General features: G+C 44.7%; 1 protein-coding gene and 1 long non-coding RNA gene across 2 annotated transcripts in view; one reads left to right on the top strand and one right to left on the bottom strand.

Moving 5' to 3' along the window:
• Positions 1–6,246: 6,246 nt before the first annotated feature.
• The window catches only part of CLMP (CXADR like membrane protein), a 39,516-nt gene continuing 22,567 nt past the window's right edge, over positions 6,247–23,195 (bottom strand). Inside the window, exons 2-7 of the mRNA XM_026863789.1 lie at positions 12,226–12,383; positions 11,335–11,536; positions 10,346–10,513; positions 9,901–10,023; positions 8,146–8,287; positions 6,247–6,757 (exon numbers count right to left, since the gene is read on the bottom strand). Coding sequence (XP_026719590.1) covers positions 6,463–6,757; positions 8,146–8,287; positions 9,901–10,023; positions 10,346–10,513; positions 11,335–11,536; positions 12,226–12,383 — 1,088 coding nt within the window. The 3' untranslated portion in view covers positions 6,247–6,462. The remainder of the gene's footprint in view (positions 6,758–8,145; positions 8,288–9,900; positions 10,024–10,345; positions 10,514–11,334; positions 11,537–12,225; positions 12,384–23,195) is intronic.
• Positions 6,753–9,831, top strand: LOC113488545. The gene is made up of 3 exons (XR_003399946.1): positions 6,753–7,894; positions 8,208–8,317; positions 9,726–9,831. It is a non-coding gene; the product is annotated as an uncharacterized LOC113488545 (long non-coding RNA).

Genomic DNA, 23,195 nt, shown 5'->3' with positions numbered 1-23,195 from the left:
AGCACCCCGCAGCCGGCCGCTTCCCTGCTCCTGCGGCCGCCGTCCCTCCGGCTGCGGTGGGCTGGCGTCAGCCTTGTTCCGAGCACGGCTCCACGGCAAGAGTGGCCGGTTAATCCCAACTAAGAGCAGAATTAACGGCAGGAGAATCACATCCAGGCAGAAAAGGGGCGTTTGGCTTTCCAGTAGGAAAGCCGGGGGTGCGGGGGTGTGTGTGTTACTGTGGGAGATGCCCTCTGCCCTGAGAGGAACGGCAGCTTTTCTCCGTTTGTATCTCCCAGCTCATTCCCAAAGGCCTCCGGCAGCGTTTGCTTCAATAAGTCTCACTGCAAGACCCTGCACGGGCAGCGAGTGGCTGCTGTAATCCTCCATGTTCTGTTTCACAAAGCAAGAGGCAATATTCTGCAGTTCCTTCCCACACCCTCATTCTCCCCCAGGCAGAGGAAACCACGCTGTCTGCAGCGTTTTATGGCAACGCCGGTTTCTCCGCAGAGCAGAATCCGGCCTCCACAGAACTCCCGGGTTTTCTCATCCCATCAGCAGGTAAGGGACGAGCTGACAGCCCTTCCTCTGCCCGTGCTGCTGCCTGCGTGCTCTCAGCCTTCAGTGGAACGCGGAGGGGGGCTCTGAACAGTGGAAAACGGGGGCTGCTCGGCGTCCTTGGGGATCAAGCGAGCGGATGGATGACGGCAAACGTTCAGCTGGTCGCAGCAGAGCCTTAGGCTGAAAGCTGATCAAAGGTCAGAAATCATGTAAGGTCAGGCTCTAGCAGGAGTGCTGTGAATTGCATCAAATGTTTACACGGCATAAAATGCTGAGCAGAGGGAGTCAGTAGGAGGAGGGCGACAAAAAAACTGTATCCTGGCCAGCCTCCGTGACCCTATGCAGTAGGAAAAAGGGCAAAGGAACTTCGATAGTTGGGGGGTTAGGACTGCATGGAAAAGCATTTTTGGTGCTCTCTTAACGCTGCCCACAGGGTTAACCTTTGACAAAACCACTCCTGGTAACTGAAAAGTCCAGTATGGGGTGGGCACTAACAAATCTCTCTGCCTTATCCCAAACAAATGACTGTGCTACTTCGCTGTGTGCAAGCCTGCATCCCGAGAGAGATCGGTGTCAACGTCTCTCTTTCATGGCAGTTTTGAGTGACCTCTACTAGGGAACATGACACAGTTACCCTGGATCGGTTGACAGCTGGTAACCCATTATCAGACCACTAACGTGGTGCACGTTCTCACTGCCACATGCCGCCCCGCTCCTGGGGGTGTGCTGACCCATGGGAAGTCATTCGTGTCAAGCAGCAGTTTGTGCTCTGCCACACACAGGGCTGGAACCTGGGACCTCTGGCTGACAACAGAAAGAGTGGCTGGAACTTGATTGTACAAGGTTAGAGACGGGAGCAGTAACAGGAGAAGAAAAGGGGCTCCATATTGCAGGGTGCTAGATGTCACTTTTCTGTGCCTTTAAAGATAAGGGCTGTCAGTACAAACTGTCACCCCATATCTGAGCAGGTACAGCATGCAAAGTACACTCCACCCTGTCCAGAGTACGGGCTGCTGGAGCACTCAGCTCCCAGGCTCCACGGGAGATGCTTCTTGGGCACGCAGCCCTCACTTGCACTGAACACACCGTGCGCTAAGTCTCGTGGGAGCCATGCTGTTAGCAAGGGATTGGCTTTGCTTTGGTTTTGGGTTTTTTGGGGGTTTTTTAAATCATGGGGAGAATTTCAGTAGGACCAATGAATAGCACTACCTCCACCTTGAAATTAAAGAGTGACATTTAGATGTGCAACCGTACTTCTCACAGCAGACTGATAGCAAGTGAAGGCAGCCTAAACCAACAGTGAGTCAGCGCAGGGAGGAGGGCAGTTTGGCAAATGACTCATTTCATTAGAAATTAAAGGCTGTTAACTTACTGGACTAAAGTAGCTCATTTACTGTATATCAGGAAAATTAAGGCTCAGCAGGCTGGACACTGAAAAGTATTGTGTGTTGTTTGGTTTTTTTTTCCCCAAATGATGGATTCCAACGTTATTTTTTGAAGCTGATTTAGTACATCAAGCACTGCTGCTTCTTTAAGAAACAGAATTGGGAAGAGAGTGGAGATTATCAAAGACACACTTCCTGTTCACAACAGCAGCATGTGTTATTTATACAATACTTGCATCTGCACACCCCAGCTGAAGTTTGAAAATCACTCATTAATTACCAAGGCAGCCCCTTCCCTCTCCCACCGTGTTCTCCCCCTTCTGGGTGTCAGTAGAAACTGATTCAGGTTAAAAATAACCCAAGATACCAGATACTGTACAAAAGTATGGAATTGCACAACCTCTCTCAAAATATGTATCGCTTAATCAGGATCGTGGATGTCATCAACTCAGGAGGGAGTCAGTAATAGCGTTTTCTCATGAGTCAGGAACAGACAGGACACACCTATGAGACCACTGTGTTGTCACTGTGTTTTCTTTTAAATACTGTGTAATTATGTCACAATTTTAACGCCCAGATTTCAGTAAAAGAAGATTGCTGATGTTGGGAGACGTCTGTGCAAAACACCCCCCGGGGAAAGAAGGCTGAAGCACTGCAAGAGAAATCAACCACAGTCACGTTTAGTTACCCTAAATTTCACCTACGATCTCCCTGACCGGAGATTCCTGTTAGGCAGTTCAAAAATGTTTATCTGCGGAGAAGATCTAAACTGTCTGAACACAGCTCTTAGTTGTTCAAGGTTTGTCTTCTCGTGCCCAGTTCAGGAGATGAACTGAAACGCAGCAGGTGGTTCAGGAAGGTCAACAGATGCAGGAGTGGGAGGACAGTGTCACTGCCCGGTATCACTGGAGTTTTGTATCTGTGCTGGCACTGTTTACCATATTAGCTTGAAGCATCTACAGCCTCAGCCAAAACATCTCGGGTGAAATAGCTGCATGGAAGTCAAAACACCATTTACTTCAAAACACCCCAAGGTTTTGTGTGTTTCATACCATGCCATGTAATTCAGACTGAAAAAATGCCCAGGAAAAAGATCAGCTTCCCCACACTTTCGATGTAAGTATGCAAATAGTCCTTGTTAGCTTAAAAATGGTATTTTTGACTCCATACTTTTTTCCTTGCATTCAACTTGACAGCATGTAACACATCATACCACAGAAGACGGAGCATTAGCACAAGTTTAGTTGAGCTGTAGCACTTTAGCTGCAGCACATTTATTTATAAAACAACCAACCAAGAAAAAAAAATTATGAAACATTGATTCAAAGGAATCAATAATAAATATTCGCTTTCCTCTGAGTTGTTCAGACACAGTACAAGTACACCAATCATAGCAGGTAGAAGAGATGTAAGCTTAGTTTAGCTGCTGAGAAACAAAGCCATGTAACATTGTATGCGTTTAATCACACTAGTAATAACTGGTATATGACAGTAAATGCTTTAAGTACACTATTTTACAAAATAGTTTGCCTTATGGTTCATTTGCTTCCCTTGTGCAACTCCTAATAGTATCACCCGGAGCTCAGAAAATGTCCCTTTGAAAATGTAATGCCTTTGAACTGACCTTTTTCTCATATTTCCTTTGAGTAATGAACTTTTTCCCTTTGGGCTTCATGCTAGCAACTGAAGTGCAGAACAGACTTTGCATTCACCTGCAAGATCACGGATGTGTGGTCTGAAAAGCATCAGCGTTTCAGACTTAGTGAGTTTAAATCACCATGGTGCCCACGTTTTCTAACCAGAGCCACACATCTCTGGTCCGTGGCAGGAGATGGCCACGGTGCTTTTTGGGATGGGGTTTGTACCCAGGGCAGGAACAGCCGGGAATGATCACACACACCAGGCTGCGGCAATTGCTTCTGACTGACATCACCCCAAGGTCCATAAACCTTTCATCCCATGCAATCAGATAACTCCTAGAACAAGGAGTGACTTCTCTGCTCCAGGAGAGGTTTGCCACGGCTGATTCATCCTGCAGCCTGTTCTCAGAGGCCTCCAGGACAGAGGCTGCCAGGAGCAGGCTGGGCAGATTCTCCTAGCCAGCAGCAAGTGCCCTCCAGGCTGCAGACAGAGCATCCTCCTCTTTGCTAATTGCAAGTCTGGCCTGTGACTCAAAGCCAACCCACAATATTTAATACTCAGATTGTAGCCAGCTCAGCTGTTGGAATCGTTACCCTCATTTTGTGGTCATAAGCTTCAGGTTGCTCAGGCATGTATTCTTTACTGAGAAAAACACTCCTGTTTTTACACGTATAAAGTATCCTCAGATGTAACACAGGTAACGTTGAGCACAATAAGCAACCATAGAAGCCACAAACCACTTCAGCAGTCCTGCTCATGCTCTTCAGAACTCTCCCAGCTCTGCAGTGCCTAAACCTTCAGGGTCCAGGAAAAGAGCGACTGCAGAGGAACCACAGACACTTCGAGCTGCTGCTTCCAAGCAGCGACAGCCACTACGAATCCACCAAAACTCAGATGATCCAGGAATGTGCCTCTGGAGTATCCAAGGAAACTGTCTAGGTAAAATGACACAGTATCCAACACCAGGAGCTGTGATGAAAGTAGAAGCTTATCAAACACCTAATACCAGATGTCTCCTCTGTGAATCGAGACTGCCTTCCCCGCACGACGAGTACTTTGTCCTGCCAAGGGTGGCTGGGTTGACTCTGGGGTGGAGAGAGCAAGTGAAATTTTGATAGATGTGATGAAAATGGGTGGCGGCTCCTAGGAAGAGAAGTTCTCAGATAGTAGAGGGCAAGTTTGAAAACTATTTCCCATAAGGAAGTAAGCCCAAGCAGGGCTAGGCTTTGATCAGGTTGTCCAAGATCTCAAGCAAAGAAGAGAGAATTCTGGGTCTCAGTCAGAAAAGGAAATTAATGACAGTCCCTGGAGTGAAAGAATTATAGATCTGTGGTTCTTCTGTGCTGATCCATCTCCTGTAGACGCATTCCACAAATTGGAGAAAACCTTCCCTCCCTCACATGGGAAAAGAAGCTCTTGAGGTTTTTTAACAGAAAATCATCAGTCCAGGAGTACAGGGATCAAAAACCTACAAGCTCAGTGTCCTGTGTGCAGCAGTGATCAGAGCAAAGTCCTTCAGAGGAAAATACAAATGACAGATCTGCCTCCAGAGGAAGCCCGTCCCTATCCCCCATCGTTTCCTATTAGCCTTCAACTTGCAATGTAAGACTTTCTATTCCTTGGAAATGTTTATTCTGTTTAATCACAGAAAATATTTTTATGATTCTTGCAACTTTTTAAGAGTTGTGCTAAGGTTTAAGCCTCAACAATAGCACGTGGCCCAGCATTTGGTGTATAAATGGGACAATGCACCACAAGTGTTTTCTAAGAGAAGCAGCACTGTGCTTATTTACCTGTCCCTGGTGCATTTTCCTCACTACGTGCTCTGTCACTCCATCCTTCAGTCTCACAAGCATGCCTGAAGCTCAAGAATGCTGCTCATTCAGCCTTGGGAACAGCTCTCCGTAAAGCTCCTACAGCGTGGCTCACTCCAGAACTGGTGAATTCACAACCTGGCGATAGCAAAGATACCTTCCAAATGCTTCCTCCAGGCTTTTTGGTAGAATAGTGGCCCTCACTTTTCGAGGTACTGCCTTTGTTCTGGATTCAGTGCCCAGTCCCCATCACACTAAGGCTCCTTTGCCACAGACACTGCTCCAGTGCAGTTGCTGCAGCTTTGCAGTGCTGACTGTAAAAGCAGAGTCAGGCTCCTGGCTGTGTCTCTCTGGGTGCATCATTAAGTTTATTCTGGCAATTAAAGCACCTCTGTTTCCTTGACGTAAAGGGTCCTTTCTCTTTAGTACAGAGGTTATATAGTTCAGACACATGCCTTAATACTGTATCTCTCGATCTTCTTGAGTGATCCTTTCATTTCCACTTCAGTTACAGCCCCAAAAAGTATTTCACTAGAAGAACGAAGTGCAGAAAACGTGACGCGTCACTTCCCTTGAGGTTGAACACCAGACTACCCTCAGCAGAGAGTCTGCTTCAAAATCTTCAGATAAGACAAGGCATCTCTGAGAAGTTCTCTGAAACCAGTACAAGAGATTTTTCCCTCCCCACAAAACCTCTTTGGAATATTCTGTGTCTTTATGTCTCTGTCGATCCCTTTTAAAAAATCCTGAGGTTTGGCTTAGTTTCATTCGTACAGCGCTTAGCTGTTGTAGTTTTAAAATGCTCAGCGTTCCGTTTCCAAAAAAGATAATTTAAAAAGAAGGCTCCCTTTTCCCTCATGTGTATCTTTCTTCAAAAAAAAAAAAATATTCTGTACCAGAACCTCAGTGCTCGAAGATGTAAGGAAGAGTTGAGTGGGAGGGCTTCTTGTGGTGTGAATAATCACAAGTGATTAAAATTAAACTGACCAGGAAGATAACTAGCTAATCTAACAATTCCTACGTGGCTGGTGGTACGTGAAGTGTTTCTGGACAGCAGAAGTCTCCAGACGACGGGCAGGCAGTCACACAGTCTGGAACGCTCGGCTTTGGGCGGGCACCATGACCAGCGTCGCTCCCATTTTCATCAGGTTAGCGTAGTCGACTTTCTTTGGCTCAGTTTCTTTTCCTTCTGCCTCCCTCTGGCTGTACTGGGGAGGAGTTAGATGGGGAGTAGCTTCCGTTGACAACGTCCGTTGGCTGCGAGAGGCACTGTTGGCTGTCGACCTGGTTGAGGAGGAACCTGAGCGTGAGCTCCTGGAACCAGAGGAAGAGGAACTGGGCTTCACGAGGTGGGCCTTGGGTGCCTCTGCATCTTCTCTGCAATCAAACAGATGACAGGGCTCAAACACCACGAGAACAGAAACGCGTATACATTTTACCAGACTGAACTGCTGCTGCAATAAGCAGTTGCTTATGGAAGCTGCAAATCACAGGGCGTGTTTGTCCAGCAGTTTGAGCAAGGTACAGGGTTTTCTGAATTCTGTGCTGTGTAACTCTGTGGACTGAACTCCCTAATTCTCTGTGGAGCTATTGGTCAAATGGATTTAGAATATGCTGCACACGACGGGCTCTTTGTGAGCGGCTTTGAGGCCTGTGGAATGAATGCCAAGTGTCAGTGCAGACAGTTCAGATAGAACTGTCTGCTCTGTAATCCTTACTCACAGTGACAAATGACCTAGGCAGCACTAGCTGAGACCAGTTCTTCTGGTTAAAAAAAAGTGTGGGTGGTGAAAGAAGTGCAAGAACTGGGCCCAGAGAGAGAGAAGAGGTAACAGTCATGCATAAAAAGGTGATACAAGAGGCTGAAGCTCAAACTAAAACGGCACGCAAGATTTGAAAGCTGGGAGAACAGGAAAAAGGGAAGGGAAGAAATCAGCGGAGACTACCTTCTCGCTGGCAACCTGACCATCAGGCAGAGTAGTCAGCTGCTGAATGTCAACACGATGTCACGCGAGGGCAGGCAGTCTTTTACAAAATACACACAAGGATGGAACAAGGCAAGGACTTTCTTCAAGGGCACAGCAGCTAAAACATATTCCTGGAAATATCTTTTCCCAGTGCTTTCCTTCCCGAGAAGTTTAGGCTTGATTGGCTCGAGACCAATCTCTGCTTAGTGGAGTTAAGTGGCAGAGCTCACACGCATGTAACAGATGAGCACAAACAACACGCGTCAGCATTCCCGGTACACCCGCTCAGGGCGAGGCTTCTCAACTCTGCACGCAGCAGCTCAGGGGATTTTTTCACCCTGAGCTAAATCCAGAAGCACAGTTGTTCAAAAGACTCAAGAAAGACTCTGAGAACCTGCCTGCCTTACAGCATTCCCAACAGAAATTGTAATTGAAAAGAAAAAAAAAAAACCAAAACACCCCACCAAACAAACCTCAGTGGACAAGTGGATTGAATTTAATACTGGAGAGGATTATGCAAATGCTTTAAAATGCTGAAATTGCAAGTGTGAGAAAGAATATTTTGTTGACTTTTATGCTAATTTGTCCCGGAGGCAGGGGGTGGGAAAACACATTTTCATCTATCTAATTTTCTGGGAAGTCTTCACGAAGATTCTCACAGTCGAGAAATCTGTCACTGATATTTCAGGGAAAGTTTAAAAGCTTTTTAGAACAACCTTTACAACAACTGTAGTGAAAAGATGTGTGAAACTGAAAGAAGGGAGGGTGGAAGGTGGGGGATTAAATAAAGGGTGTTACCTGATTTCATTTGGTGCCTCCTCTTCCTCATATCTCTTTTTTTCTTTCCTCCTTATGGTCAGCCTCACCACCAGGAAAAGGAGGGAAAGCCCCAGCACCACACCACAAACTGCTCCAGCAATCATGCCGATATTTTGTGCATCTGTTGTCCAGAAAACAAACGTGCTAGTCGGTAAGCTCTCACTAGGGTCATATGGTCAGATTCTAGTCCATACTACAATTTATAGCACTGGGTATGAAACAGAACAGAATGTTTTAGGCTGCTTTATTTAGGCGTGTCTCCACGCAGACGTTGAACCCATTTCTCCTCAGGCTTTGTTTCTAAACCTGAGCTAACAGGGTATTCGCCTCTGGAAGGGTGGGATCACAAGTGCTGTGCCTTCAGCTGTGGGTCAGAATTGAAATGAGGAAGAAAAATCTCATAAGAGCACAGAAGCCACAGAAAGTAGAGAGACAGGCAGGAAAGCCCACATGTGACACAAAGCACCCAGCAGGTTCCTACAGGAGGAAGAGTGTTTGAACTACAACTGTTTTCCCATGAGGATTTTCTTTCCCCTTCAACTCACTCTGAAATGCTTACAATCCACTTGCAGAATGAATTATTCAGCTGGGGAAAGAAGTGACCTAAGGGGGAAGGAGAGGAAGGAGGAAAGACCATGCTGTGCAAGTACAAGGCATTTTTCACCCAAAATAACGAAGTTAATGAGAGAATGCTTCCTAGCATACATGGGCCCTTAGTTGATGTTATGACAACTTCTAATAAGAGTGGTTAGGTTAGATTTGGATGAAAGTTGTCTCTTTAAGGCTCGTCCCCATGGAGGGTTTAGCAAATCAAAGCGAGGTTTTGAACCAATTCAGTTCAACTGCCATGCAAGCTGCCTGGATGCTTTTTACTTCAGATGCCTGAGGCAAATAGATTTTCCTTGCAATATGACCATATTCCAGTTATTTCAGGCCTGACTGGGCAGAAAAATTCCAAAGCTATGGAATCTCCAAGAAGAGACTTCTCTATTCACAGTCTTTTATCACAGCAGTTTCAGCTCCTGCTGTTCTCCCCTGAGAGCTGCCCATAAAAACCTGCTCAACCCTATTGTTTGGATTTGTCCTCAATGCTGGTGCTAAACTCCACCCTTGGCCTGGCATACATATGCAAAGGACACGGGGACCCAGGCATGCACACACCCTTGATGGGGTTAATCTCTGGGGATTTTAATCTCTGGTGTTCAGGACAGGATTTATTAAATCTAGATTAAAACCAAACTATGTCAAAAGTTGCTTTTTATCCTACATATTACTTAATGTCAAAGTCAGCCTGTCCAGCTGCCTTAGAGATACTCTACTGTCCTAAGAGTGACAGATACATAACTTGGAATTGGAATAATGGAATATCCACATGGGGATTTTATAATTGAGAGTAATTTTATGCCGTCACTCCACAGCCACAAGTACCTCAAAAGCTAGAGACTCTGGAACCTCCAACCCGCCGTGTTTTCCCTCCTATTTCCACTAGTCGTTCTCAAAATCAAAATTTCTAGCAGACCAAGAGAATTTGAGCCCACATGATGTATTTACCCCTTTAGGTTATACAGAGGACTGCTGTGCAAACCGTAAGTGCAATAAATAAGAACTACATCATGCGATTCAAGTCTGAAAGGGCGAAGGTGTGGCACAGAGTGTGCCAGCCCGAGGCAGGACAGCCGGGAAGCAGCACTGCTTGCGTGGTGGTGCAAGTACTAGTTACGTGCCCATACTTACGCTGCACGGTCACCTGAACAACACAGCTTTCTTGTCCTGCCTCGTTGGTGGCAATGCATTTGTATAACCCTGTGCTCATCTGCGTAAGATTCTTCAGCAGGACTTGTCCGGGATTAGAAATGTCTGAAACGGGAAAAACAACAGTAGTTCATCAAAACCGACTAAGAAACCTTAACAGTGGATAGGATGCAGAAGCACAAATTGAACTTCTGCATCAAATCAGTTCAAGAACAATCAATGATGCCTCATTTGCTGACCTTTAGCAAAACACTAAAACTCCTCCTGCACTTTCTGGCTCAGGGTGCAGCACCCCACTGCAGTAGTACTGTCCTATCACGGCTATCGCCGCCACCGAGTGAGCCCCGTGTAAAAAGCAGGCATGTGACTGTACGCCTACATCATTCTGACTGTACCAAGGGCCCTGAGAGGAAATGACCTGACTTACTGACTCTTGATGTCGGCGGGAGATGTTCAGCTCTCTCATCTTCCTCATTTATGCGCTGCCATCGGTAGGAGATGGGGGCAGTGCCAGCAGCAGAACGGCACTGCAAGGACAGCTCTTGTCCTTCCAGTAGCTCCCCTTCTAGCCAGCATTTGGGCTTGGAAGGTTTTTCTAGAAGAAACAGAAGACAGATCATGCAAACGCAGAAGACTGTTTTCTTGGTGGAAACCCTTTCTTTGGCAAAATATGTAATTTAAGCAGCTCCCAAGAGCTGCCTTCTCTGGAGAGCATTAAGATGATGTTTGTTAGGGGACTTTTGCTGCAGGTGTGTGCAGCTTCATAGCCTAAGAAGCGGAGCTGGCTGGCTCAGACATAGAAATGACACATTATAATATTCTGGGGCAGCCTGCCTCATGGATACTCGCATCAGTGGAGCTGTATCACCGTGTTCCTCTTCTAGGTACTATTTAGAGAACAGCCTTTCCCCTCTCCCTACTTCTCCATTTCTTCCTTCTCCCCACAACACCTCTTCTGTGAGATGACAGAACGCGTGAAAAAGCCAACTGATGAACTGAAATCGGGAGAGAAACGCTAAACCTGGCAGCTTATTTGTCACCTGGGTCAGCTGGGGTCCTGGGACATGAACCCAGATTCCTCAGCAGAAGATCCGGACAGGGCGATCGCCAGCTAAGCTAGAATATCAGCCTGGTTTGTGTGATGAGATCATAGCAATAATTTGGCAGGAACAATTCCTATGATTTTGCAGGTGATTATACTTACCTCAAACAGTTCTTTAGGCTCTTCCTGTGTCCTGTCCTTTGCCAAAAAATTGCAAAGGCAGATATGGAGTTGAACAGTGAAACCTGATTGTGAAATGTCTTTGTATTTATACCCTGCTGAAATAAATCTCTCTCCAGGAAATGATTCTAGAGATTTTTTTTTTAATTTTTTTTTTTTTTTTTTCCTTTGGAAGAACAATAAAATGACCTTACCTACAACCTTCAGGGTGATGCGAGCCCATTCATACTGCCCAGCATTTTTAACCTTACATATGTACTTCCCCGCATCACTGGACTGCAGGGATATGATTTGTAAGGATGCATCTCCAGCAAGGAAGTTGGATGTGAAGGAAACGCGCCCTTTCTGTTCCTCATTCAGGTCATCATAAACGCGGCCTCCGGAGTAAGTGATCACCTGAGGAGCAGAGAGAGTCACTGAGCAGCTAGTTGTAATTTTACTTTCGCACGGAACAACAAATCAAAGCATTTCCAGGAACTGCTGGCTAAGGTTCTCATGGTTAAGTGACTTGCCGAGGGTCACAGAGAAAACCTGTGGCAGGGTGGAAAATTAAACCCGGATTTCAAGTCTGAGACCGATACATAAACTGTATTTATGCTAGAGATTTATACTGGAGTATTTATATTACTGTCAAAATAGACATCTGCTTATGCCACAATATATAAAACCATTTTAATTTTGGCTATCTAATTTAAGTTCTTGCAGACCCAGTTTTTGTAAGTATTAAACTACTCTGTTTTTTTTTCCTGAAGCCAAGGTTTCAAAAAGTGGACCTACACAATCCAAGGTCATTTTTGAAAACGTGAAGGTCAATTCTGAAGCTTATCCAGGGATGACTGATTACATAACGGTGTTAGTTTAAAGAAAACTTGATTGTAACACAACCTGTTCCAATACAGTATGCGTGAATATCAAATAGCCATTATAAATTGTTCCAAATAAATTATCTGTGTTTTCTAAACACAGCTTATTTCATCAGAATAGCTTGCAAAGATCACAGAAGTCTCTCTAAATCAATGGCTGCTGCTACTGTCAACATTAACATGACTCTTTTCTCAGCAGATGCTAATTGTGGCTGAACCTACCGCTTTTTGTACTGTCTCCGAAATGTGCAGCAGCCACTCAATATCCAGGCTCCCTTGCTCCAGGAGGCCCAGGCGGTGGTGACAGGGCAAAGTCACGTTTTCTTCAGCCACTCTCTTAAACTCAGTCTGAGCCCTGGACAGCCAAACAGAGCAGGAAGCTGAAAGAGAGACGCCGGTGGTCAGAGGCCAGGATTAAGGACGCATCTCTGCACTGACAAGGGTTGCTAGCTTAGGTTTCCCTGAATTCTTCCTTATTTGCTTCATAGCATTGAAGAAAACGCAATAGCTTGGCTTCCTGGACAGATTTCAGCTGATTACGAGGGACATCTATACATACATAGGCATTTTCACACTAATATTTAAGCATGAAGAACAGATGGCTTCACACTCCAGAGCTGTCAATGCTGAAGTTGCACCCACATCCTCTGCACATTCACAATTTCAGATAATCTCCTCAGTTTTGCCTTCACCTTTTATTACCTTCATTCATAAGCAGTATTTCCACCCAGAAGACCTGCAAAGCCCATTGTTTTATTCCTAGGTCAGCCTGACAAAGGTTGGAGTCTTTTCCCTAACGCTGGGTGATGTTTGTTATGTGCATTTCAGCACTGGAAATAAGAGACCAGCTTGGGAACAAGAGGGTTAACACCTTAAGAAAGGCACAGTACAAGTAGGCTACTGAAGTGTCTTTGAATAGCAACGTCAAAAAAAATCATAAGTTGGCGAAAAAGGTTTGTCAGGATTTTTTAAAAAAAAAAAAAAAAAAAAAAGGAATTGCCAAGCTGACCCACTAGAGGGAAGCAAAGCCTTTTAAATGTTAGCCAGTAAACCCCAAAACGCACGTTAAGTCCCCAAAACCTGGACTAGGAGACGGTGCACGGCAGAAAATCCTGATGTTCAACCAGCACTGCGTTAATCACTGCGAAACTCGCGCTTTTCTTCCCGACTTTCCATACTGCATCCCTGCTAAAACTGAACAAAATCGGGCGGGGCTTTGCCCACCTCCAACTTTGAATACCTCATGGGAGTCACTATGGTAAATTCAAACAGTTAAAACTGACCCCAAAGATCAGAGGTATGGATGACCGTGGACATTTAGGTCAGGAAGCCCCCGGGTCTGCTGACACCAAAGTAAAAATTTTCCAACCAAGTTTCTGCGGGGATTTCTGGCGCACAGATGACTCCTGCCTTTTGTGTACGAATCTTCGGAGTGCAGTTGGGTTGGTCTTCAGTTTTGCTGTGCAAGAAAGCCTAAAAGCATTTTGTTTTTTGTTTTTTTTCCCCCCCTGTGAAATGAAGTGATATGAAATATCTTGCTTCTCAGACCAATTACTGTAAAAGTGATGAAAACTGGGAGAGTTGGCAGCACCAGCAAGTTACGTGTGTGACTGACCACACAATCCTGTGATTACGTAGCAAGATTACCGGCAAGAACATCAGAAGCTCTAGTTACATAGCTGAATTCGTTCTTATACTTGTATTTCTACAGTGGATCTTTTAACTTTCCTTTTATCTTTAAGTGAAAACAACCCAAAACAGGAATAATTACATCCAACATGACAAGTCCACACTTCTTCCATTTCTTCATGACCAACTCCAGCTTTAGAAAATTCATTCTGTTCCTGCTCCCATTCTGAGATCTGTCTCTGAGTTGCTAGCATGACCATCCCTCAGCTCCTGAGCTCCTGGGATTTAATCAATACTTGCCAAGGACTGTAGATACAAAAGGTATCATCTACTAAGTGCAGATGCACATTTCAAACCCCTAGAAATTTAAGACAGGTGGAGTCTTGCAAAGGATTAAGCTCTTCTCCCCTATGTGAATCACTGCGTGAATCGATGAGACCGAAAGCTCCTTTTCAACCACATTAGCTGCTTTCTTTAAAGGGAAAATTAATCCAGTTTATCACTGGATTCTCAAGTCTCAAAGCTCCATCTGCCAAATACAATTATACATTCTGCCTAAGATGAACGCCTGCTTTCTCCTACAGTCCACATTGCTGCGGGCTGCCTTCATTAACATGCTGCTGCTCGCTAGATGACTGGTCAATAAGTTTAATTGAAGCACCACAACAGTGAGCATTCACATTAACATTTGCAACATTTTCTAAGTCCTGTGCCAGCAGAGCACTGAGGCTTTGTGCACAACTCACAGGGGATTATACATTTTTAAAATGTAGTTTTACATTAAAAGCCTTGACCGGGACTGTAAATCGCCTTTTGAGGGAGTACAACAAGCATCATTCCTCTCTGGCTTGGACAGACTTTTCTTACGAGAGCTCACACCTTGGTCTAGCTCTTGTTGCCCTCAGCAAACACATTTGAGGAAGAGCCCTGTGCATATAAGCTCATCTTCTAAACGGATCAGGGAGATACCCAACAAGATAGTGACTGCAGATTTCTAAAGCACCCGTTGTTTTTTCCAAGGTACCTGCAATCAGAGATAATTTGGAGCTGATTCACCACTGAACTGATAACCATATTGTCACACACATTGCATACTTTTCCATGACATGTCTATCTTACTAAAAAAAAAACCAAACACCCAAACTTGTCGCTTTAACCCTTATTAGTTCTTTAATAATGCCCACAAACTCAGAGGGAAGTCTGTAAGCCTTGCAGGTGTTCTTGTCTAGAACTTTATTTTCTTTCCAGTCACCTATGCCCGTACAAAGTCAGAAGGAAGCTCAAAACACAGCTTCATAAAAGTACCCAACTTAGGGTGCCAGGTATGAAAATTACCCACAAAAAGAATCAGAAGAGAGCTCGAGGTGAACAATCCTCACGCCTTTCAATAGTTTGGGTAGGGTCTCACTGTAGCAAGCAGTGATGACACGGATTTTACCTTCAGATATGTGCTGGGATTTACAATTTATGTCTTGGAAAGAAAAAGGAAAACATATCCAAGTCCCTTCTAGGTTATTTTAAGTATTTTATTATTCAACAAAGAATAAACACCTTCTGAAGTTCTCTTATATTTGCGTAGATGAGACCTAGCGAGTACAAGTCAAAAGACATGAGGTTTTGCTGATAGTGCTTCTCCCATTTATTTCCCCCCTGGCCCCTCAGTTTAAGTTTCATTTAGATGAGAACTAAAGGAGAGTGGCTGCTTACGGCCAGTCCCTTATAACAGCAAACACCTCCATGTACCGGCCAGGACACACAGGGGCTGTCCTGCAGAAGCAGCTGGCTCCTGGCCAGCCCTTTTGCTGGGCTGGATGGGCACACAGCTGCCTCCACACCTTTCTCCCTTTAAAAGCTTCCAGCCACAGGAGGGCAGAGCCTACTCAGAATAAAGCTTTAAGGGCTGGCTCCAGCAGACAATAGATTTAAGACAATAGACGATTTTCCCAGAAGTCGGATCCAAGAGTCTCGCTCAGTAATGCCACATATATGCAGGCTCCACAGTTCTTACCTCCCCACTAAAAAACCAAACCTTTTCCCCTTCCACATCCTGCAGGGAGCACTTCGGGAATTGCGTCTTTCAGCCTTACTCAGGCCTTACTCAGCCCCTGTCCCATGACTTCAGAGGGAGGTTGGTTTGTTTTTCCTGCGGAGCAAGAACCCTTACGGCATTTTGAAAACATTGGCCGTGGGCCTGAAAAAAAAAAAAAAAAAAAAAAAAGCGCCCTGGGTGCAGTTACTGGGCTTGCTGACACACCACAGGCAATGCAGGGTTCTGTATTTGGAGGGGAGGAGACCATTGTCATGTCTATTGTTCTGAAGACAATAACTCACTCAACACCCTGCAGACAAAGGAGGAAGATTGTCTTTCATCCCTCACTGATGTTTTAAATATCCAAGAAATACAGAGCAACAAATATTTTAAGCAATACCAAAGCCAGAGCACGCCTAAACAGACGGTACCAAAAGGGAAGGGCACAGATTGGGCCAGGGCACACAAAGGGAGTTTTTAGCCCTTTCCATACCACGCCACTCTGCCTTGCATACATAGCGGATTTTAAAGAAAAAAAAATGGACAATATCCTGCATGTTTCTCATGCAAAGATGTCAGTCCTAAGGTATTTCACAGCACTCATTTCAACATTTTTGAAGGACGACTGATTTCGGATGTATATTGCGAGAGGGTTTGAATTTCAGAGAAGTCAGCCCCCTGAAATATGGATGTAGAGGGGAGGAACCATCTTCTGTGCAATGCAGCAAGCGCTGAGCAAATTGGGACTGTGTGTTTGGCTGCATCACAAATCCTGAGCATCCCAAGCGGTGTTTCCATGTCTGAGCCCTCACCGTGATCACACAGGCTTTCACATACACGCTGTGATGAAGCTCAGTTTATCTTCACAACCCTTCAATAGCAAGTGTATGTGTATACACAAATGCACATATGTACCAATAACATCAAATATACATGAACATACAAGCAGAATCAAAGTAAAAATAAATGTTTTGCTGACATTTTTATTTGTAGGCAAATTCATGTGCTAAAAGCTAAAGAGCTTCCAGATTTAAATCTTTCAGTAGGTTCAGAAGAAGGTTTGAATTAGGGAGCAATGCTAAATATAGATTATACTTTTTAAAAAGTCATAAGTTGTGCTAGATCACCGAACTGCTGAAATCAGGAGGAACAGCCTAGAAAAGCTTCAGGGAGTTGACATACAAGAAATCCATAACGCTTTGTAAACTTGGCCCAAACCATACCTACACCCAAGTTCATTTAAGATGTGAATATCCAGAAGTGAGCCTTGAAAAATTCCAGTTGCTCCCAGAACATCGGTGAAGTTTATTCTTCAGCTACACTTTCTATGATTTATTTTCCCCTTTTATCAAAGGTGGTGTTTGCAACAGACTAATCCAAGACACTGACGTCCAGGTAGAAGGAGAAATGCAACTTGTAATTTTTCCTGCAAACTGAGACATCCTGCGCTAGCACCAGACAGAGGGAAGCGACTCAGATCTGCCGCTGGGAAAGCTCTCTTCAGTCCAACAGCAAAAGGAGGAATTCCAGCCGTGTCTGCACACACACACACACACACGTTATAGCATTGTCTGGACAAGTTCCATTTCACATGTGATAGGTGCTCGATCTGCTCTTGTTCATTAATATCAAAATGCTTCATGGATGAAAGTGTGACAGGAACAGTGAATGGCACATCACATCCCCTCTGAAAGAAGAACAGTCCCCTACAGACAAGTTGTCAAGCGTAACCAAGAATTTTGTGGTCTGGTTTTGAGTCCTTCGTGGGATACTCTTAAAAATTATTTTCACATCTGTGTGATTCCACTATCTGAAAATAGGGTGCTTCTGGGAAAGATGTTTTGGTCCTATAGTCCCGAATAACACACACTCTTCTCAAAATCCAGGGAGGCTGTTGGACTAAAACCACCTCAGTGTATCAGACAGTCCCATGCTATAGCTGGTCTCAGCTGGACCTGCAGGCTGAACTGCTTGTGTAAGTCAAAATGATCCAAATCAGCAAAAACTTTTGACTTTTGAACAGTTTAAATTAGTTCAAAGAATAAATATCCGCTGAATTTTTCAAGCTTGTAGTGTTCCTCCTGCATATTTGACTCATTCTTGTGCTAAAAACATTTATCCCACTCCAGAAAGTATTCGAAAACAGAGTATGCCTGAATTAGTTATATCAAGAATAATATGCTTGAGAGTTCAGAAGCAAAAAGCCCAGCACAGCCTTGCCATATTGCAACTCTGAACCACTCCTTTGTGCCAGGAATTTAAGACATTTCACATCTGTTAGAGTTTGATCTTGTAGGAAATTATTTACTAAGCTTCTTTATGGAAAAGCAAAAGCCTGCTCTCTGTCCAGTGGTAATGAGCAAAATCTGAGCGTTTTGCAATAAGCAAATTTAGATTTTTTTTACATGCTTAAATAGGAGGCTGACATTACTTTTACGGCCTATGAATTACAACTTGAGGAAAACTTTCAGAGATGCTCAAGTGACTTGGAAGCTCAGATCAGCTAAACGCTCCAGACTCTCCAGACGTTAGTTCTCCAGCTGGGCATTTCAGGCTCAGGAGGCCTTAAAATTAAGCTCTCTATTGAGAAAGCAAACATTTCCCCCCACACTATTACTGTTCAGTAATGATGACAGACACATGCACATTAAGGCTTTTATCTCCCCTTTGACTCTTTTCCCCAGTTTCTGCTGTGGATAAACCAAGACAGGGCATAGCTATGTGGGCTTGTTCCAGAGCTGTAAGGAGAACCCACAAGGTCGACACCCCCTGCTCACCCTCAGACCACACCAGCCCTAACAGTTAGTTACCCTGACAGCATTTTAGGCCAAAATAAATATAAAACGGTGTCTTCTTACAGACAGCTATTTTGCATTCTTTGTGCAAGGGAAGAGAAGCTGGGGGCGGCCGAAGTCTCCTAAGGATAATTAACTCAGCCAAGGCTGTGCTCTGGGACATCTGCTTTCTGTATTCCTTGGCTGGCAGAGATGTAAAGGCCAAAGGTTGCCTTCTCCCGAGAGCTCCAGCGCTCCAAGTGACCAAGACCTGGCCCCCAGTGCGTGCTGCCTGCAGCCTGCTCCCCTCCGCCTCCCTTTGATTTCAGGAATTTGGTTGTGAAGCAAAAGCATCTCAAGTAAGAAAAATGTGAGCTAACAGTCAGCTCCCGCAGGAACAGGCTGGCTGTGTTAAAATAAAGAGGTCAGCCTATCCCCATCCATATCCACATGGCATTGCAGAGGTTCTCTGTAATTGGAACCACATGTGCTTGGGGCTGAGGTTGGAGGAGGCTGTTAAAACAGAAAGCAAAGGGGAAGAGTCCTGCGTGTTGCTGAATTTCCAAGTGGTGACGTGAAGCCTTTGGAATTGAAACCGCTGAGGAGCTAGGAAGGCCCACGGAGAAGAGAAGCAGCAACAGTTCGCAAAGCCAAGCCTCCGATTTTTAGAGATTTGCAACAAATAAGCAAGAGTGCAGGAAGGGGCTAGAATCTGGCTGGTGATACACAGGCTCCTACCCACAGAAATACCACCAGCTGCAGAAGCACGGGCAGAAGTTGGCCCCCGATCCTTCCCTGGGCAGTCTCGGAGGAGGCAGGGAAGCCATCCGCGGGGTAGCTGTGCAGGGGCAGCGCCCATGGAGTGCCTAAACCCGCCGTGTGTTCACGCTGCCCCGAAGCATGAACCAGATGCTTTGCCCAGGGCAGGTCTGGGTCTCACCAACGGCCCCCATCAGCAAGGATGCAGAATTCCCTGGGGGAAACTCCGGGTTTCCCTGGTAGATTAAAGGCAGATGAAAGATCAGTCCTGCAGTACCCAGTGGCCACACACAGTCTAAGGATCTTACCTATACTTTCCTAGAATCAAGAGGTAAAATTCTGTCCCTGAAAATGCCAACAGGGAGTTTGCCTTCATCACCAACCCACACAAATTCAATTCCAAAGCGTGGAGAGATTTTTGAATATTAGAAAAATATAGAGGTTTTCCATTTGCTGAGTATCTTCACAGGCAACCAGCAGCTATGTATGTCCTGGGGCTGTCCTTTTCCTCATTGCATTTGAAAATCAAGTGCAAGCAGGAGATTCTGGGTTTACATCCCTGGAGACCAGAGAACAGAAAACAAGGCATCAGAACTGCATCTTCCTATTTACCGGTTCACAGAATGTTTGCACAGAGGAATGTGCCAGTCTCTTAGCCTTTAGTCCAAGCAATTTTATCAGTAAAATGGTCCAGGTGTCTCCTGTTTACGGTAACACAGCTCAGCTAAGCCTTTCAGTAATGCAGCTTGTGTGGACTAGATCTGTCCAGAGAGTTTGTCAGCACATAGTACAGATTCCTTGGGGGCTGAAGCACCTTTGGCTGACTGATATTCCTTTTCTCTGCAAGCATCTCTGGGCTGCTTCATGTACCTTACAAAAGCAAGAGAACAAGACATTCCACTCCTAAACATCAGAAATTTCACTCCTTCTGTCTGGTTTCAAATGAAGCTTGAAAGTCTGACAAGAAAGATGGTTTTGGTAATCATTTATAGAGTGTCTTCAATCTGAGAAGTCTTCCAGTGAGCCTATAGTTGCTGTCTGTTGACAGACATAAAAATGAAGGCACACAGAAATGAAGTTATCTGCCCAAGGCAGACACCAAGCAGAATCCAGAATACAAACCAAAGGAGACAGCAACAAAACTGTTTTCAAAACAGTATTTGTCCATCAGATCTTCCTTCACCAATTGCAAAATCCATGGAGTAGGTTGCATCAGCTGAGGTAGCTCTGAAAATCGAGGAGAGGAAGAGACTTGAGAGGTTGATAAAGATTCCCAATAAAACCATTCTCATACTGAGCATTCTGTCTCCTTTTTCCCCTTAGCATCGAAGTGTGAGGTGCTAACCAGAAAGCACTGAACTGACTGTGCTTCTCTGCAGCTTTTTGTCACAGAAATTCAGGTTGGTTTAAGCTTGCCAAAAAAGGTACCGAGAAACCCAGAAAGTATTCACAAGTAGACTTTATGCCTTTCTGCGTCTTCCTCTCGTGGAGATTTTCAACAGTTTGATGTGGATTTAAGGTACAGGCTTCAAGTCCCTGTTCAAGCACATCCACGTTACCTCGGTGAGATGTTCAGCTGCGTACTCGTAACTGCACATAACGTGGTATAACACTCACCTACCCACGACAAGCACTACTAATATGATACAAAATGAATGCCTAATGTATTAGCACTCTGTCACTTTTCATATTCTCACATTCGCTCAATCTCAAATCCTCAGCTACAGCCTGCCCTAGGGCAGAAAATGAACAGCAGAGCAGCAGCAGCTCCTCCCCATCACCCCCGTAAGTCTTGGGAAACAGATACGCTGAACTCTGCAACGCTTTTGGGGCGAATACAAGGTGCAGTCTTCTGGCCTGAGCACAGGAGCAGCAGCTTCACTCTGTAAGGGTTACGTCTGTGCAGCTGTCTGCACCCGCTGTTTCTCACCACTGCTACGGGAGTTCGGATCCGTTATGTTGCATTTACTGAATCCATCCGAGGTTTGAAAATTAAAGCAACCTCATTTTCTTAATCCTCATCCTTGGTCTATCTTCAGCATGAACCAGAAGGAAGAAAAAAAAAAGGAGGATCAGGTTCTTAATTATCACTAGGATTCCACTCTCTCCCTGCATCTTTCCCAGAGTTTGGCACAACCGCGTACCAGCTGCAAGCAGGCTCTGAGAACAGATACATCTTTTCTCTCATTTTTTTCCCCCTGTTACCAGGAGTTATGGCATCTGGACATGTACACTAAAGTCTCAGACAAGTAGAGGCGGAGCTCTGTAAATCCCACTTTCTGAATTGGAGCTATGAATTGAACAAGTGGGGATTACGGAATACAAACCCCTCTGTAAATGCTCGAAGAAACACCCACCAACTGCATTTCTGGAAGCTGGCATCAAGCAGACAATTCACTAAGTCTCTACACACTGAATATTCCTTTGCACCGTACTGAAGAAAGTCTAGTCTTGCATTTGGTGAGGCCCTGTGCTCAGAATTATGCTGCGCTTCTTCCCAGTACATTTACAAATCAGGGACTGGAGTGAATACTACACTCCTGAGAACTTGCACTGGCTTTAAAAAGACAGAAGGATAATTTGGGAAGTGTTCTCCCTTCAGAGGGACAGCTTTCCCAAGTGGAGCAAAACAGCTATGTCAACTGACAGCAACACTGCACAGCTGCTGCAAGTGGTTCTGAAGTTAAGAAAAGGACTGAAAAGTCAGGCACAGGAAATAAGAAGACATTATTTAACACAAAATATAAAGTATGATAAATCCCTGCACATACTTTTTTTTTTTTTTTTTCCCCCAGTGCCTGTCGGGAGCACAGCTGACCCTAAGGCATTCTCGTGCACTGACAATAGCCAGAGACAGTGGAGTTGGAGGAGGATTCCACTACCCACAGCACTCCCAACTTCTGGATCCATTCCACTTGACAACAGCCTACAACCCTAAAAAGGACATGACTATACAATGAAGTTACATTAATCAAGTTAAGTGCAGCAACAATGCTTCAACCTAAGAAACAACATAGGAAAATGAAGAATTACTCAGTTTTGTTGGTTTGGTTGTTTGGTTTTTTTTTTTCCTTCTGTGAAAGATTTGGAACATTTAAAAACGTGGAAAAGTGTACTGTTTATTGGTGTCCAACTGTCTGCTTATTTATTTATAAACCCATGTTGTTAATCTTAGTGTAGATTTATCAAAACCCTAGTTTTATTTTAAAAATTCAAAGCATGAGGTAAGTTACCACATAAGATGCTTGGAGAAGGCATAAGCACTAAAACAGAAAGCAGATTTATTTCACTTTCTTCAGAAATAGAAACATGCTCAAAGTACTGATTTTCCAAATCCAATTTTAACTGGCTTTCAAACATGCAGGTGGAAAGACAAAAAAAAAAAAAAAAAAAAAAAAAAAAAAAAAAAAAAAAGCTTCGGTATTACTTGAGCTAAATAAAACCAGCAAACTCTTGGGGGGACTATAGGGAGGGATACTATTGCAGAGTTAAATAGCTCGATATCCATCAGAGCTGAACCACACTGAACTAGTTCAGTTCTACTGGTCTGATCAAACAAACTGCCTCTGCAATAGGAATGAGATTGGTGGGGAGGCAGATCTTCTCTGCTCACCTTAGGGCTCCAATGCCAGCAGCTGAAATGCACATTACATATATTTTTTGTGTTTGCAAATACCAAGGGCTCCGCAAAGCAACAAAATCTGCAGAAGCCTAGGGCCATAGCTAGGGGAAACCCCGAGTGAGACCGTGCAAGCATCATGCCTGCCAAATATTCCTGTGACCTTTGCTCAAAAGAGCAATTCGTTCTCCTCTGGCACATGTCCCTTTCCTGAAGTGAGGGATGCCCCAAGTAAGACCAGAGAGGCAGAGCCCTTTTTAAAAACAGGCACTGGGTATTGGCGCTCCGAAAGCAAAAAAGCCCTGTCAGAGCTTCAGTGCATCATCGAGCTCTGGTGAGCAAGCACAATGTTTCCAAGATGCTGAACTGGAAGAGGGGTTTG

The sequence above is a fragment of the Athene cunicularia genome, assembly GCF_003259725.1.
Source record: "Athene cunicularia isolate RWA chromosome 24 unlocalized genomic scaffold, athCun1 chr24_part1, whole genome shotgun sequence".
Classification (NCBI taxonomy): Eukaryota; Metazoa; Chordata; class Aves; order Strigiformes; family Strigidae; genus Athene; species Athene cunicularia.
This window is presented reverse-complemented; position numbering and strand designations above follow the sequence as displayed.